This window comes from Salminus brasiliensis, chromosome 10 (genome assembly GCF_030463535.1).
Source record: "Salminus brasiliensis chromosome 10, fSalBra1.hap2, whole genome shotgun sequence".
In the NCBI taxonomy this organism is placed as follows: domain Eukaryota; kingdom Metazoa; phylum Chordata; class Actinopteri; order Characiformes; family Bryconidae; genus Salminus; species Salminus brasiliensis.
In genome coordinates, this window is record NC_132887.1 from 35,552,106 (window position 1) to 35,566,964 (window position 14,859).

The 14,859-nt window shown below is 39.7% G+C and overlaps 1 protein-coding gene across 1 annotated transcript in view; it reads right to left on the bottom strand.

Moving 5' to 3' along the window:
- Positions 1 to 7,954: 7,954 nt before the first annotated feature.
- The window catches only part of wapla (WAPL cohesin release factor a), a 28,685-nt gene continuing 21,780 nt past the window's right edge, over positions 7,955 to 14,859 (bottom strand). Inside the window, exons 17-20 of the mRNA XM_072689931.1 lie at positions 13,933 to 14,143; positions 13,690 to 13,778; positions 13,464 to 13,559; positions 7,955 to 10,988 (exon numbers count right to left, since the gene is read on the bottom strand). Coding sequence (XP_072546032.1) covers positions 10,923 to 10,988; positions 13,464 to 13,559; positions 13,690 to 13,778; positions 13,933 to 14,143 — 462 coding nt within the window. The 3' untranslated portion in view covers positions 7,955 to 10,922. The remainder of the gene's footprint in view (positions 10,989 to 13,463; positions 13,560 to 13,689; positions 13,779 to 13,932; positions 14,144 to 14,859) is intronic.

Consider the following 14,859-nt stretch of genomic DNA (forward strand, 5'->3'; position numbering starts at 1 on the left):
ATTAAACAAATGATGCGGACACATTATGGTTTTCACATTTATTTATTAAGCAAAATTATCCAACATTAAATATCTTTGAGAACATTTGCTTTCCATACCTCATGTGACCCTCTTAAGAAAGCAGGAACTTCAACCAGATGTTTCTGGTAGCTGCTGGTCAATCCAGCGCAAAGGGTTACTCCAACTCAGTGAAGGTGGGCTTCTTAGGTTAGATTAGGACTTGGCCATTCCAAATTGTTGACTTTCTCCTCCTTTAACCATTTTCTATGTAGACGTAGTGTGCGTAGGGTCATCGTCTTGCAGCATTACTCTTATGGTTAAGCTTCTGTTCACAGACTGATAACCTGACGTTCTCCTGTCGCATTTGCTGGAAGAATTCAGAATTCATAGGTCCATCAATAAAGGCAAGTTGTCCTGAACTCAGCAAAGCTAATTTTACTCAATAAATAATTAAGAATAAAATGGGGTTTTTTTTATAAATTCTTTTCATCTAGTTTCCAATATTTTCTAATATCTGTAAAGGGTTCACAAACCTTTCGTTAAGCCAAACTAAAAATATAAGCAAACTGAACATAGCTAGTTAGATACTAGTAAAGGTTTTGATGGTTTACATCCTCGATTTCAGAAAAAACAAAACAGTAAAAATGATTTGTGATATTCTGATGAAAGACCTCGCTTTAATTACCCTTATATATTAACGCATGCTCCTGAAATGTCCCATACTTCTTCCAAAAGATATTTAGTGTAATTCATAATTTTAGACAATAAATAATTAACAATAGAAATGTGTGTGGGGGGGGTTGTTTTTTTTTGTGTTTTTTTTTTTTTGGGGTGGGGGTCATTTGTTAAATTTCTTTTATCTACTTTCTATAGCTCTAAACTTTTCAGGTGAATTTATGAAGAAATACAGAAAGTTGTAAAGGGTTCACAAACCTTTAGTTATTAATCCTAGCTAATAAACTGAGCATAGCTTGTTAGAAGCTAGTGAAGGTTTTGATGGTTTACATTCTAAACTTCAGGGGGAAAAAAAACATTTGTTAAATTTCTAGCCCAACTTTTTGAGCATTTCCAGGCATACTATCAAAAAACTAAACAACAAAATGGTGTCAGTTTAGTGGAGTCCCACATTTTACAAATGCTGATAAAAACCAGTAGCTTTTGCTGAGTGTGAAAAACACAGGCTTTATTCAGTGTTTAGCTGGTTTTCTGGTGGGAGAGGAGGCTGGCGTCTTTATCTGTCCTTTCTCCAACTGGAGTTCATTCGTTTATTTGGCAGTTTTGCTTTATTTTGTCGTTGCTGTGCAGCTTTTTAGGCCTAAAGACACGATTGCATGCAGATATTGATGCAGCTTCTTTTGGTTTTGGCTCCTGTACATGGTTCCTCCATTAGAAGCATTCTCATCCAGTTGCTACTCTCGTAATGAGCTGCTCCGGTTTAATATCTGCCTGGGACTAGCACCTGCTGTCTGCTCGGCAGTACAATCTGCAGGGATCTTGCAGCAAAGGTGTTACATTCTCTGTGGCTTGAGTTGAGTTGGCGCTTTTTTTGGCGCCCCTTCTTCCCTAGATGGTTATTTAACCCCAGCCGGAGGTGTAAACTTTCCAAAGTAAACTTCCCCAGCCAATTAATGTTTTCTGGTTGGTCAGATGGCCTTCAAGCTGTTATTTGACTAGAGGGGTACATTATTTTGTCTTTTGCTGTAAATTAGACCTTAACCAGCCTATTTCTGACCAGAAGGTCATTTATTTGTCTTTCCATATTACTGAATCCCCTCATTAACGTTTTATTACATTTCGGAATATTAAAAATCTTCATCGTTAATGTTTTATCACAAATCATTTCCTAGCACTCGTGTTAATTCTGGAGTTCCTATCCTGTAACATGAGAAAATGCTATTTATTAAAGAATTAACATTTATAACATTAATCTTTAGGACCTGTACGTTTCCACATGTCTGTGTTGACCACCATGATGCTAGCATCTACACAATAACCAAATAAATACTATTTTTTTTATTGTTATTCTCAGAAATATGTTAGACATAAGATAAACCAAGTCCAAATAAAAACCTTAATTGTAAAAATGTTATGATATTTGAGACAATTTCACTTCCCACCCCATCACACTAAGGTTTGTCAATAAATAGATAATAAACTTAAATGAGTTCACAAAGAGGAACCAAGCTCAACCCAACCCAAGAACTGCACCCATTTTAGAATTAAATTTACCACCCTGTCACATCTTATTGTAAATATAGCTCACATATCTGAAGGAAAAAAGTGTGTGTGTATATACAATAAATCTACAATAAAATATATATACAAAAAAATCCAGAACAACTGGATGCTTGTTTGGATGTTTGCCCACCGATGTAGCTTCTTTTTAAACCTCTGTTCCCATTCATATTTCACAGCTTAGGGCGATGAAAGCTAAAGGCAGGCAGCTAGTGAGGCAATATAACCAAACTGACCTAATTATTTATTTATTTGGAGGCCTATAAGGACCATATTATTATATATATATATATTAGGTCAGTTTGCTTATATTGGCTCACTAGCTGCCTGTATTTAGCTTTCATCGCCCTAAGCTGTGAAATATGAATGGGAGCAGAGGTTTTTTTTTTTTTTTTTTTAAAAAGAAGCTACATCAGTTTCCAGTGGGCAAACATCCAAACAAGCATGCAAGGCAAAGTTTGTAGGGTGCTTCTGGTGAGCAGTGGCGACCAGAGGATGGAGCAACTACAAACCAGTGACATGGTGTTGAGCGCCCCAGGCTCATCAATACAACAAATACACAAGAACAACAAAATGCTTCCTTATCTGGTTCAAACTGAGAGAAGGGCTACTGTAGGACAGGTCACACTGGTCACCCTTGTCCTACCATGGGCACATGAGTGTCTGAACTGGATGTAATGGAACAATTACATCACATGGACTATTGGGTTCCTGTGCTCCATTTACTTGTGTGAGATGCTAGAACAAGCCTGATGTCTTGATTCCCGATACCACAGGGAACCTTCAGAGGCCTTGTAGAGTATACTGTGAAAAACAGATTTCTTCATGTAGTTTTCTGGTTTCATGGGACTTGTGGCAAAAAGTAGGCTAACAACTGACAGGTTTTTGGTACTGAAGTATGCTTGGTAGGAATATGTTCATACAATCTTGCAGATTACAGTCATTTTGGGCACAAGATCCATTAACCCAGTTGGCCCAGGTGGACAGTGGTTCTTCCTCGTATTATGTCTTTAACCCTTTAAAAAGCCTATGGTCTGCTGGTGAGCCAAGTGTTATTGTCATCCTTGGTTTAAAATTGTGACAGGAATTAGATGTTGGAGCAGGAAAGCTCATTAAAGAAGAGTGAATGTTTGAACTAGGTGTTTATCTTTATTGTCTTTGTTGTAAGGTATCAAGTATATAAAACCGTAATTTAAAACCTTAATTTAAAATCTGATTGTTAATTGAGCGATTCATAATAATCCATATAATCAATTATTTTTTCAATGATAGTCAAACAGTGTATCAAAAGCAGGGTAATGGACTATATTTTGTGCTTCTGTGACACGTCAGCCCTCCTCTGCCGTTATTTTAATTTACATACAGCTCTGGACAAAATTAAGAGACCACTTCTTTTCTTAAATTTGCATCTCTGTGTGTATGACAGACATTTTTATTCCAGGCATTTCATCAAATGCAGTTACCTGAATTTGCAGACTATGAATGGCATAAAGTCACCCAACAGCAATGTGAAAGACTAGTGGAAAGCCTGCCAAGACATGAAAGCTGTCAAGGTTATTTCACCATAGGGATTTTTGAATGCTCTCAAAGTTCAAATATTAGCACTGTGTTGTTTAACTCTAAATAATAATTTCTTTGCATTATAATATTATCATTATTTCTTTGTATTATTTGAGCAGTTGTTTTGAGCATTTGTCATTTTTGCAAATAAATGCTCTAAATAGTAATATTGTTTTTAGAATTAGGGGGAAATGTTGTTGATGGTTTATAATGGTTTATGAAATACAACACAAATGTTCATTTGCCTAAACACATGGTCTATTAATAGTAAAACCAGAGGAACTGATCATTTAGTGTGTTTTTCTGTGTGTGTGTTTTCCTGTCAGTCTGTGTATCTGTTTAGAAATATGTATTTGTCTCTTTTTAAATGGAGTTGATGTAAAACATGCAGAACTGGTCTAAACATTGCAGGGGTCTTATTAAAATACCCACACAAACAGCAGCAGTCTAAGTGACATTTAATTTTTTATCTGTCTCGGCTCAACAAACTCTGCAAAAAAGGCACACTGCCAAATCAAATAATCCCACCACTCCCAAAACACAGCCCTAAAAGCCTCACAAAGGATTTGTTTATATTTCAAAACCTAAAATCCCCAAAACAAACAAACCCAGCAGCAGATGACTCAATTACAGTCTTACGGTCCAGACGTGTCAGTCTGCGCGCGTTTGTGACGACTAGAAAAACAGTTTGACAGTTTGTCAACGAGAAATCTGTGCCATAAAATGATACTCCAGAACTGACTGGTCTGCTGCTGGAGGATGCAGCAGGGCTGTTGTTCTTGTCGGAAGATGGTGATTCAAGTGAACTGGTTTTGGAATGTTAGAAGATTAATTACTGGTTATTTGTTTTTACCATTTACCTTTTACTAAAAGGCCATATCTCACTCAATCTTGAACTAGCTTTACAATTAACGAGAACAGTTAATGTCATACAAATGAATGTATTATTGTTTAAAACCAAACCTGTCATAATGCTAAGTTATGACCCATGTATTTTTTCTTTACCTCAGGGGTGGCAATTTGAGGTATGGGGCCACATAACTTGGTCAACAGGAGACAATTAAAGCCTACTTTTGAATGCGGACCACGCTAGCTGAGGCAAGTAGGAGAACTTGAGAAATTGAGAAACCTGGAGTTCGGGGGGGGCTTTGAGCTGATGGGACTCGATGCCAGACTCTCCTTGCCAGGTAGGGGTTGAGTATGATTGTATCATCAGGAGGAGCAGGGGGGGTGGTGGGGTGCAGGTTTTCGGCACAAGAACGAGAAGGGAGAGGAGCGTTTTTTTTATAGTGTGTAGAAATGGAGGGGAGGAGTTTGGGCATGGTCCTTCTCCCAAACTTTCAGTTATTCCATAACTCCATTTAGTATTCACAGAGCTCTGAGGAAATGGACTACTGATGTGGAGTATATGTCAATGGCTTTTATTTGGAAAATATGAGATGGAGGTGGTGCAGTAAGGGCAAGACAATTATAATGTCCAGGGCGTCAAAAATGACCTTATTAACTCAGGAATCAGTGGTCCATCAGAACAGTATGACCACCCCAGTTTGGATTGAACTCGGCCCAGGGTGTCACAGAAGCCACGTGAGAGGGTTTGCCTCGTCATCCGCCATTTCTTTTTTTCTCTAATAATTGTTCCAGTCTTGAGTAGCTCCTCTGTTTCCGTTTCTCACTGCAACGTGGGATATCCACGCCCATCGTAACCGTACTAAAAAAAAAAGTCTGGTTCGGAGTATGTATCTTAGATATTTGACACTTATTTACACTACATACTTCATACTCAACAACAAGTTGGTATTAGTACATAATTGGGGTGCACCCACAGTCTAGGCTGAAACATATCAAAGCCAAATACTACACTGCAAAAGGATTCCTCAAAGGTTCTTTAGTGAATGAGCATTCCTTTTCTGGTTACAGGGTTCTGATCAGTTGTTTTAATTAGACATTAATAAAAGAAAAAATAATTGATTATTCCCTACGCTGCAGCAGTTGTTCGGCAGATAAAAGCTCACATTGTCATTTGCTTGGTGTGTTAAGAAAAGCACAGTATCTCCAATTACGATTCAATCTCTGCTCACACAAATAAAACATATACCAGGAAAGAAGATACTGGGATAGGCAAGAGATGAAAGCACACCCACCAATTTACATTCACATTAAAAGTCTCGCCATTACAAGTTACAAGCTGTGGTAGTACAGCTCCCCCTACTGGACTCCGAAATCTGGTCTAGGAAAGCAAGAAGCTCTCCAGTTGACAACGATAAAAGATTGAGCTTGGCCCTCTGTGAAACTGGACAGTCCCTTCATCAAAACCAAAGGCTGCTTTTAGTCTTGAGATAATATCAAGTGTCCTTTCAGCATATGATTCAGAGACACACACAATCAGCCACAACCTTAAAACCACTACTTAATATCGTGTCAGTTCCCATTGTGCTACCAAAACACCCTTTGAGGTGACCTGTTGAGACATGGGCTCCAAAAGGCCTCTGAAGGTGTTCTGTGGAATATCCACCAAGATCTTAGCAGCAGATACTCCAAGTCCTGTAAGTTGGGAGGGGGGGGGGGGCTCCATGAATCACATCAATAAGCTTTGGATGCCCATGACCCGGTCACCAATGCACTGGTTGTCCTTTACTGAAGCACTTTACTGACCACTGCATACCAGAACCACCCCACAAGACCTCCCTCTTGTCAAAGTGGCTGAAATTCTTATGCTTTCCCAGTTGTCGCTTCCCTCTGGAATCAGTGGCTCGCGGGGCAGTACCGTTGGGATGTGTGAAGTACATTTTTGCTACATCTTCACTACTGTGGCTCCAATACATTCCACAGTATTACAGGTTTCAGAGATGCTACCACCCTGCACCCACTCTCCCAGTCCTATCAGAACATTATGACCACCCCGGTTTGGAATTAACTTTGTCCAGGATGTCACTGATGCCACATGACAGGGTTTGCTGGATGTATAAAAGTAAGCACACCAGTCAGTTGTTAGCAGAGTGCAAAACCATCATCACAGGGAAATGATGTGATTTCACTGCCGTTCAAAAGGGCATGATAATAGCACCCTGGAAACTGCTTGTTGCTGGATGTTCTAGCGCCATTGTGTACGGAGGTGAAGGCGTACCAAGAATAGACTTCTCATACATTGATTGTCTCCCAACAGCAAAACAGTGGAGCAACACAGGCCCTTGATGTCAGATGGGATCGACATCTCTGGCAAGAAGTACAAAGCAATTGATGCGCCATTGTAGACCATTTCACTTCTATAATGAACACCTTCCATCATCTAATATAGTCAAAAGTCGAGAGTAGTGCCATCAGCTTTAAAAACACACCGAATGTGCCAAGCTGCCTTATGGTAAAAGTGTGTGTGTGGGAATTTTGCAATTCTGAATCAATGGACCTGTTTACAGCTGGCATTAAGATGCATTTTGGATCCAAATGTTCAGTATCTGGATCGACTGTGAACGGATTCTGTTTACATTGGTCCTTAAAACACGTCCCCAGTGTGACCAGAGGAGATCTGAAAAGCACACAAACACGTACATCATTTTCCTCTTTACTTCTTGTGAGCAACGCTTTCTCTTAAAAAATCGTCCCGCTCCAGGAGACTGAACAGTTTAGAGGAACGGTAGTGGTTCTATGATGCGGTGGAACGATGGATGGGTCTCGCATTCATGTAACGCCTCAACTAGAAAATGCAACAGAGAAAAAGAGCATGAGGGAGGCAGAAGCCAAGATCCAGTTATTACTCGTATTAATTAATATATTATATAACTCAGGATGTGGTTTGAGTGATTAGATCACAACCAATCAGAATCTAAGGCATGTTTACATCTCACTTTTCATGCAGACAAGTGGAATCAGACCACAATCTGTTCACAAAAAGCACACAATAACAGGTCCTTCTAAAAAAAACTACGCCAAATACACAATCCTGGACTTCATGGATGGCTGTGGCATCTCTGGGGTTTGAACTTGCGTCACTAATTTGACTCCTCTTTGCCACTGCTTTATGCCATTTGTTGCTACGTATCTGTGTGTGCGGAACATGTTAAGTGATGCAGCTTTTAAGGGATCACCCCAATATTACATAAAGTAGCAATTCTTTTATTAAAGGTAAAATTATTTACAGGTAATCAAAGACAGTATCCTGGAAATTGGTAAAAAGTGTTTATACATATTTATATATAGATAGATATTTATATATTTCCTGCAAACGTATTTGTTTGCATTTCTTCCTCAAATAAGAAAAAAAAAAAAAAGTATAAAAAATTTAATTCAGAAAAAAGTACTCTAAGCAGTCTAACGTCCCATAGGCACTATTTACAGAAAATATTTACAATTTCAAAACAGAAAAAATAAGAAAAAAAAAATAATCCACTCGAAATTCAGACTCAAATTAACTTAGCACAACTTAGCTTTCGCTGCAGCTTTACAAAACCAGAGAAAATAGAAATGGTTTTTATTCAGTATGGCTCTGCTTTATCAAACGTCTGATAGAGACAGAAGACACTTAGCTTAGTTCGGTCATCCAGGAGGGATTTGAAAGGGGGGGGGGGGGTGGTTAGGGGGTGATGCTCGTGTTCATTTCAACCAAGCATTTTAAAGCTGCTCTACATCACCAAAGCTGAAAGAAAACAAGGTACAGCTTAAGACATTTCCAACAGGAGATGAGAAAACAGGAAAACAACAGTGCTAGCTCGGTACTAACTTGAGCACATTTTTGCTTAGGTTTGCAAAAAAGAAAGAAAATGTTTTAATCTGAAAAGAGATAAAAAAAGAACAGCAAATATAAGAAGAAACAATAAAAGAAACCTTAATCAGATTTTTCTTTTTTGGTATTGCAAGGTACAACTGAGGCCCATGAACAACACCACCTCGATCAACTTTACAACCTGTGCATCAAATGCAGAGCTTGTCCCAGTGTGGAGCTGATTTAACACGAACTCTAATAACAAATACACACAGTGGTAACAAACACCACTTCAATTATGGGTTAAGTTTAATGAAGACCACCCAGCGCTGCCAATTCAATGCTTCTTTAAAGAAAAGAAAAATAACCCAAGACCCAAATATCACCAAAATCTTCACTTTCCAATCATTGGTTTTCGAAAGCATTTTCTATTTGTACATGATTGTTTTAGTCCCAATTTGGTACTGCCAATTAACCCACCCACTAGCACTAGGAGGGTAAGGCGCCTCCTCTGATACATGCGAAGCCAGTCCCTGCCTCTTTTGGAACGGCTGGGCAGCCGGCATGCTCAGAGATAAGGCCGGGTCCCCAGCTCAGTCGCACCAACCAGCAGAGGTCTGTGCAAGCAAACATCGCTTAACAGCGATGAGGGGAGAGAGTGCCAACTATGGCCAATCATGCTCTCTCAGACCCCGGGCATACCCAACACACAATCACCCAGAGCAGCCAAAGCAAGACTGAAAAGCTTGTATTCCTACTTGTAAAAGAGAGCTAGATAGGAGATGTAGGAGATGCAAATGTCAGGGGAAGCCAGCTAAGGTGAAGGTCCCAGAATTTAATCAGCTTCAAAACTGTCCTTTGCTTCCTTGCTTGGTTTACCTAGCAACTACATAGCCAACAGGGCTGCAACATGTAACACTTCAGTCATCACGATAACGATAATGGGTGTATTGCAGAGGGCCGTTATATGCAAATTACTTTTATATGAGCTCGAGTTTCTGTGGGTGTTTGTTGAATCATGTGAATGTCTTGATTTTCCCCAAACATTAGACTTTGACCTAAAAAACAAAACAAAATAACAATAATAATAATAATAATAATAATAAAAAAAAACACAGGCCAACCTTAAACCACATCACATTAAGAACTCACTAAGGTGTTTTAAATATAGATGAAAGCAGGGCACAAACTCAGATGGGGTAAAATGTCAAATTCAAGTAAAACATTGTTTGGTCATCTCATTTTCTCTTAGCACTTATGTTGTGATTTTTAATAATAAAAAAAAAAGATTTTCAGAGGATTCCTCTGAGGACTGTTTTTACACCTTAATACACCTTCTGTTCTGAGCATATTTCATGTGATGCACAGATGTGTAGATCGATTACTCAAACTTATCAACCTCAAATGCCTTTAAAATTATTACAATTTTTTTTTAAATGTGTTCGGTTGTGCTCCGCTCCCCTCTACTGTAACAATAACCAAAACTGCAATATGACATTTCTTCCAGACATCATTTGAACAAACCAAATGTAACCATATTGTCATTCATAGACAGCAGCTGTGAATCAGTTCCAGTTTATAGGACTCTGCATTGTAAATTGGTTTCCTCCTTTTCACACATCAATCCAACTGAACAATCATACACCTGTTAATGCAATTTTTCCACCTTCACTAAATGGTAACCTAGGGGTGTGCGATATGCTAATAATATTATATCACGATATTTAAAGACAGTTCCACTCTACACAATATTTGTGATATTTTGACATGCAGACCAAATGCATCAGTAGTGGCAGATTTTGAAAAACTGCTCAATTCAAATACTCTTCCATATTGGTGCAGTTAAAATCTGCTGCCCTTCGGTTAATAAACAGCGCTAATTACACTCTCTGTAATGAAATGTCATATTGCCCACCTCTATAGTAACCAGAGTTTTGGAGTTCATTGCCAAAGTTGTACACGTACATGTCACGCATGTCTCATTTCATTACAATTTCATTTCCCAAACAAATGTTACTCACTATTAGAAGTAACAGTACAATGTGATGGCATTTCATAATAAATAGAGGTTCACTTTCAAACATTAAAAAAATATCCTTGTTTTTTTTTTTGTTTTTTTGTCCAAATAATTGATGTGTATCTTTTGCTCTAACATGGGCCTGGAAGGGCTATTATTTCAATCAATTTTTTTTAATCATTCATACGCACAGGTGTGTATGCGCGAGAGTGTAAGTATGTGCGAGAGAAAGACAGCATTTGAATAATGCCTGAAAAGACCCGTGAACACTCTGCGATGAGCGTAACCCCCCCCAGTTACGGTGACCACGGCGAAGCTGACCGACTCCCACCATCGGTCTTTGTGCCTCCAATGTCAACATGCCTCCAGCGGGCTGCTAGGTCCTCTGATAATCCACTAAACGATAACCCGTTGCTAACAGTGCTCCAGGTATTCAATCACCCGCGAGATGGACTTCTGTCCTGTGGTGCCGACAGAACACTAAAATAAACAGAGAGAAAATTTTCGATTAGTTTAAATCTGTACCTGAAATCATTTCAATTGTGCTGTATGTACACAAGCATCATTAAAAGTGGTACAGTTCAAGACTTTTCAAGTTGATTTTACTCCAGAGGTGTTCGTATTTTAACCTGGACACATCAGCAAAGAGAGTTTCCTGCTTACTTCTGGTTCCACTAATGGAAAAGTTCATTTGACCTGCACGTCTTTACTGCTTACTGCTGTAAGGTACCCTAGAATGGAAACCCTGGTGTAGCTAAATCAGAGCTCGGTACATGAAAGTCACAAACATTGAACCTCAAACACTGTTCATACTGCTTTTGTTGGGGTACTGTAGGCTTCGTAAAAGATTTTGGAGCACTGCTGTGAGGATTTGATCACATTCAGCAACAACAGCATTAGTGAGGTCACGATACTGAATGATCGCCACCCCACCTCATCCCAAGAGCACTGGATAGAGCACAGACATTCCAGAGGACACAGTTTCACAGCTCAATGCTGGGGGCTTTACACCGCTCTAGCACTAGCACATTAGGCATGGTGCTAATGGGGTCATATTTATCTGCTTCAGAGACTCCTAGTTTACTGGCAGTACTTCTCTACAGGGACTAGACAAGTTGTGTGCATTTGCACATCTGTGTCAGCAAAGGGTACAACCTAAAGTAGCTGAACGCTTTCATCAGAAGCGTCCACAAACATGTACACCCCCAAAATTTACAATAACCCAGCCCACCACTGAAAGCTATTAGAGGATAAATGCAGCAGCTACTAAGCTACCGCTCAAAGAAGATCTGACCGGAGGGAAGGTATGGGGAAGTCAGTGAAGCACGCAGGCATTCATGCTAGGCTACAGGCTCCTACAGTCTCTTCAGCTAGCTAACCACACCTCGTACCAACTGGAAACAGAGAGCTCTTATTACTAAGTCAGTGGCATAAACCAATAAATGCAGAGCGGTAGCTCCCCCCTCCCCTCAAGCCCACAATTAAAGGGCAATCTATTGTCTACTATCTTTTGTGTGACAAAATAGTGGAAACAAATGTTCTCACTAGCAGCTGAGCTGAACATGGGGGAGTTCTAGAAGGGACACTCTTCTTGTTTATTTGATTTGTGCTCCGAAAGCGAGCAGAAGTGTGTTCACAGCTTTTCTAATCTGAAAGATAGCCTGCAGAAGATGCTAGAATGTGAGAATTCTGCTTATAAAAACAGTAAATAAGAGGGAGCAGTATATTTAAAATGGTACTGCAGTGGTCTGCAGAATATTTTTACAACCTCAGCCTCATCCGCGCCTGGCGTGAACAGTGCAGATCAGTAAATTATGTTGATTTTATTCCTCTTTAATGTGTCGTTTTTGATGTAGTGGTCTGCCACAAGTGTACACCAGGTGTTTTTACAAGCCATCTGGTAAGTCAATCTTTATCGGAGCTGATGGGCTAATTGCATGTTGCGTTTCTGGAGCATGGTCGACAGTTAAATGTGCCCCAGAATGAAAAACTGTACTTGTTCGTGCTATTGTTGAATAATAAGAGTTTGATACATAAAAGGGACATACTGTAAACCTCCAACACTGCAGTCTCCTCATTCAAAATAAAGTCCAGTTCAATCCAAAAAAGTCAGATCAATTCCAAAAGCCAGAAACCGTTACATAACAGTCCTGACTTGTTATATTTACACCCCCAACCCGCTAGCGAAACCCTTTTGAGGCTAAACGCGACATCTAGTTCAGTAGGATATGGTAGCGAGGACAAAAAGGTCAAAAGCTAATGCTAGGGTAACTGGAGAAGGGAAAAGGGCATTACTGTGGGAATCTAGAATTGGGCATTTCAGGGGCTGCGATGCCAGGGAAGACGCTTAAAGGCTAAAAGCTAATGCTAGGCAGACCACAGAACGTTAGAGATAAACCTGTACAAGCCCACACTGTGCCAAGAGGTCACTGATACAACAGCAACACTATCCAGTAAGACACTAAGACACTAAGATAATTGCAGTGCTAGGCTAGTCTGAGTCGTCGTCAAAGTGATAGAAATGAATAAAAATGTGAATAAAAAAAGTTGATTTATTATTATTTCTTTATTTTTTACAAACTCACATTAAAAGGAAAAACAGTTGTTTATTCTAATGCAAAACAACAGGCTGTTAACCAGGCTTGTAAAACCACATCTGAGCATTTTTTTTTAAACCCCACATTTTAAAGTCACATACTCAATATTTATAAATCAAATATTACTTTAATAAATGCATCCTTTGAGATTCTTAAAGCTAGTATAACCACAAGCCCAACTTAGAAACTGTACTAAAGCCTCAAGGCTCTCCGACAGCATACATAAATGGATGGAAAAGTTCTCATTAATACCACATACAAGTTCTGCAGGACATGAAGGCACGTTCCTGCAGACCACAGTGCTATTCTAAATCTACAGTAATGTACTCTCATATTTTCATGTATTTACAGTCCTTACCGTCAGATTCATGAAGTTTAGGAACTTCTTCAGCATCTCAGTCATAATGGAGAAATCCCCTTTAGGAAGGTTCTCTCTCACGGACTTCACATTCAACTAGAACATACACACACGCACATTTTTAAACCTGGCATGACACTAAAGCCTTACTTTAACCCACAGCACAGTGTAATACATTAAAATAATAATCTAGAAAGATATGGGGGTAAAGGCCAGAAGCACTAACCGGACTGTCTTGACAGAGGCAGCCCAGCAGCAGGGCTGTGTAAGACGCTACAATACTGTCCTCCATGTGCTTCCCAGCATGCTGCAGTGCTGTAAAAGATACAGGAGTGAGGCCACTCATCATTCAGATTTATTTAAATAAGCAAGAATAAGGGATGAAATGAAATGCAGATGTCGTAAATCACTAAACGCAACATCCTGAGGGTTTATTTGCCTGCGAAACCCAACAAGAAGGCTTTGGTACCTTTATTGAGGTCAAGCTCCTCGTCTTCTTCCTCCTTTTCCTTCTCCTTTGCGTCGTTTGTGTCATTGGTTTCCGTGGCAACCCACTGGATCTCCCCTGAGGTCTCCTGCCACTCTCCACTCTGGTCAGCCTGAGACTTGGGCGCTTCGCTGATGAGGTCATCAGTCTGGGCTTCGGCCAGCACCGCCGCTCTCTCGCGCTCCAGGAACAGCTGAGCACACAGATGGGAGAGCAAGAGAGGGTTTCAAACACTTAAAAGGGTCCCGCGATTTTTTAAAAATCTGACACAAAAAAAAAAAAAAAAATGGATAGATGCAGCATACTTGTCAATAAACTCTTACATTGCATACATTATATGGACAAAAGTATCAGGACACCGGCTCATTTATGATTTCATTCTGGAATCAAGGGGTATTTTAATGTTTTTTAATTTTAATAATTGTTGGAGTCTCTACTGTCCAGGGAAGGCTTATTACTAGATTTCAGAGTATTGCTGTAAGGATTTTATTGTTTTTAGCAACAAAGCGTTAGTGAGGTAGTGATGTTGGATGATCACCCGCCCCACCTCATCCCTCAACCACCCCAAAAATATTGGATGGAGCACCATCCATCATTCCAGAGAACACTGCAGAGTTCCACAGCTCCACAGGTCAATGCTGGGTGGCTTTATGCCCCTGTAGTCCATGTCTGGCATTAGGCATGGTTCAAAGGTTCAATGTTTATCTACTCCAGAGAGTTTAATTCTATCGCCAATACTTTTTCACAGGAACTAGACAAGCTGCATGTGCGCATCTGTGTCGGAAACGGATACATCTTAAAGTCGCTGAAAACATTCATTAGAAGGGGTGTCCACAAACATTTGGACATACAGTGTAGCATATTTTTTACATTTCGTTTTAGTGTTTACTTCCGATTTAGTTCGTTCCT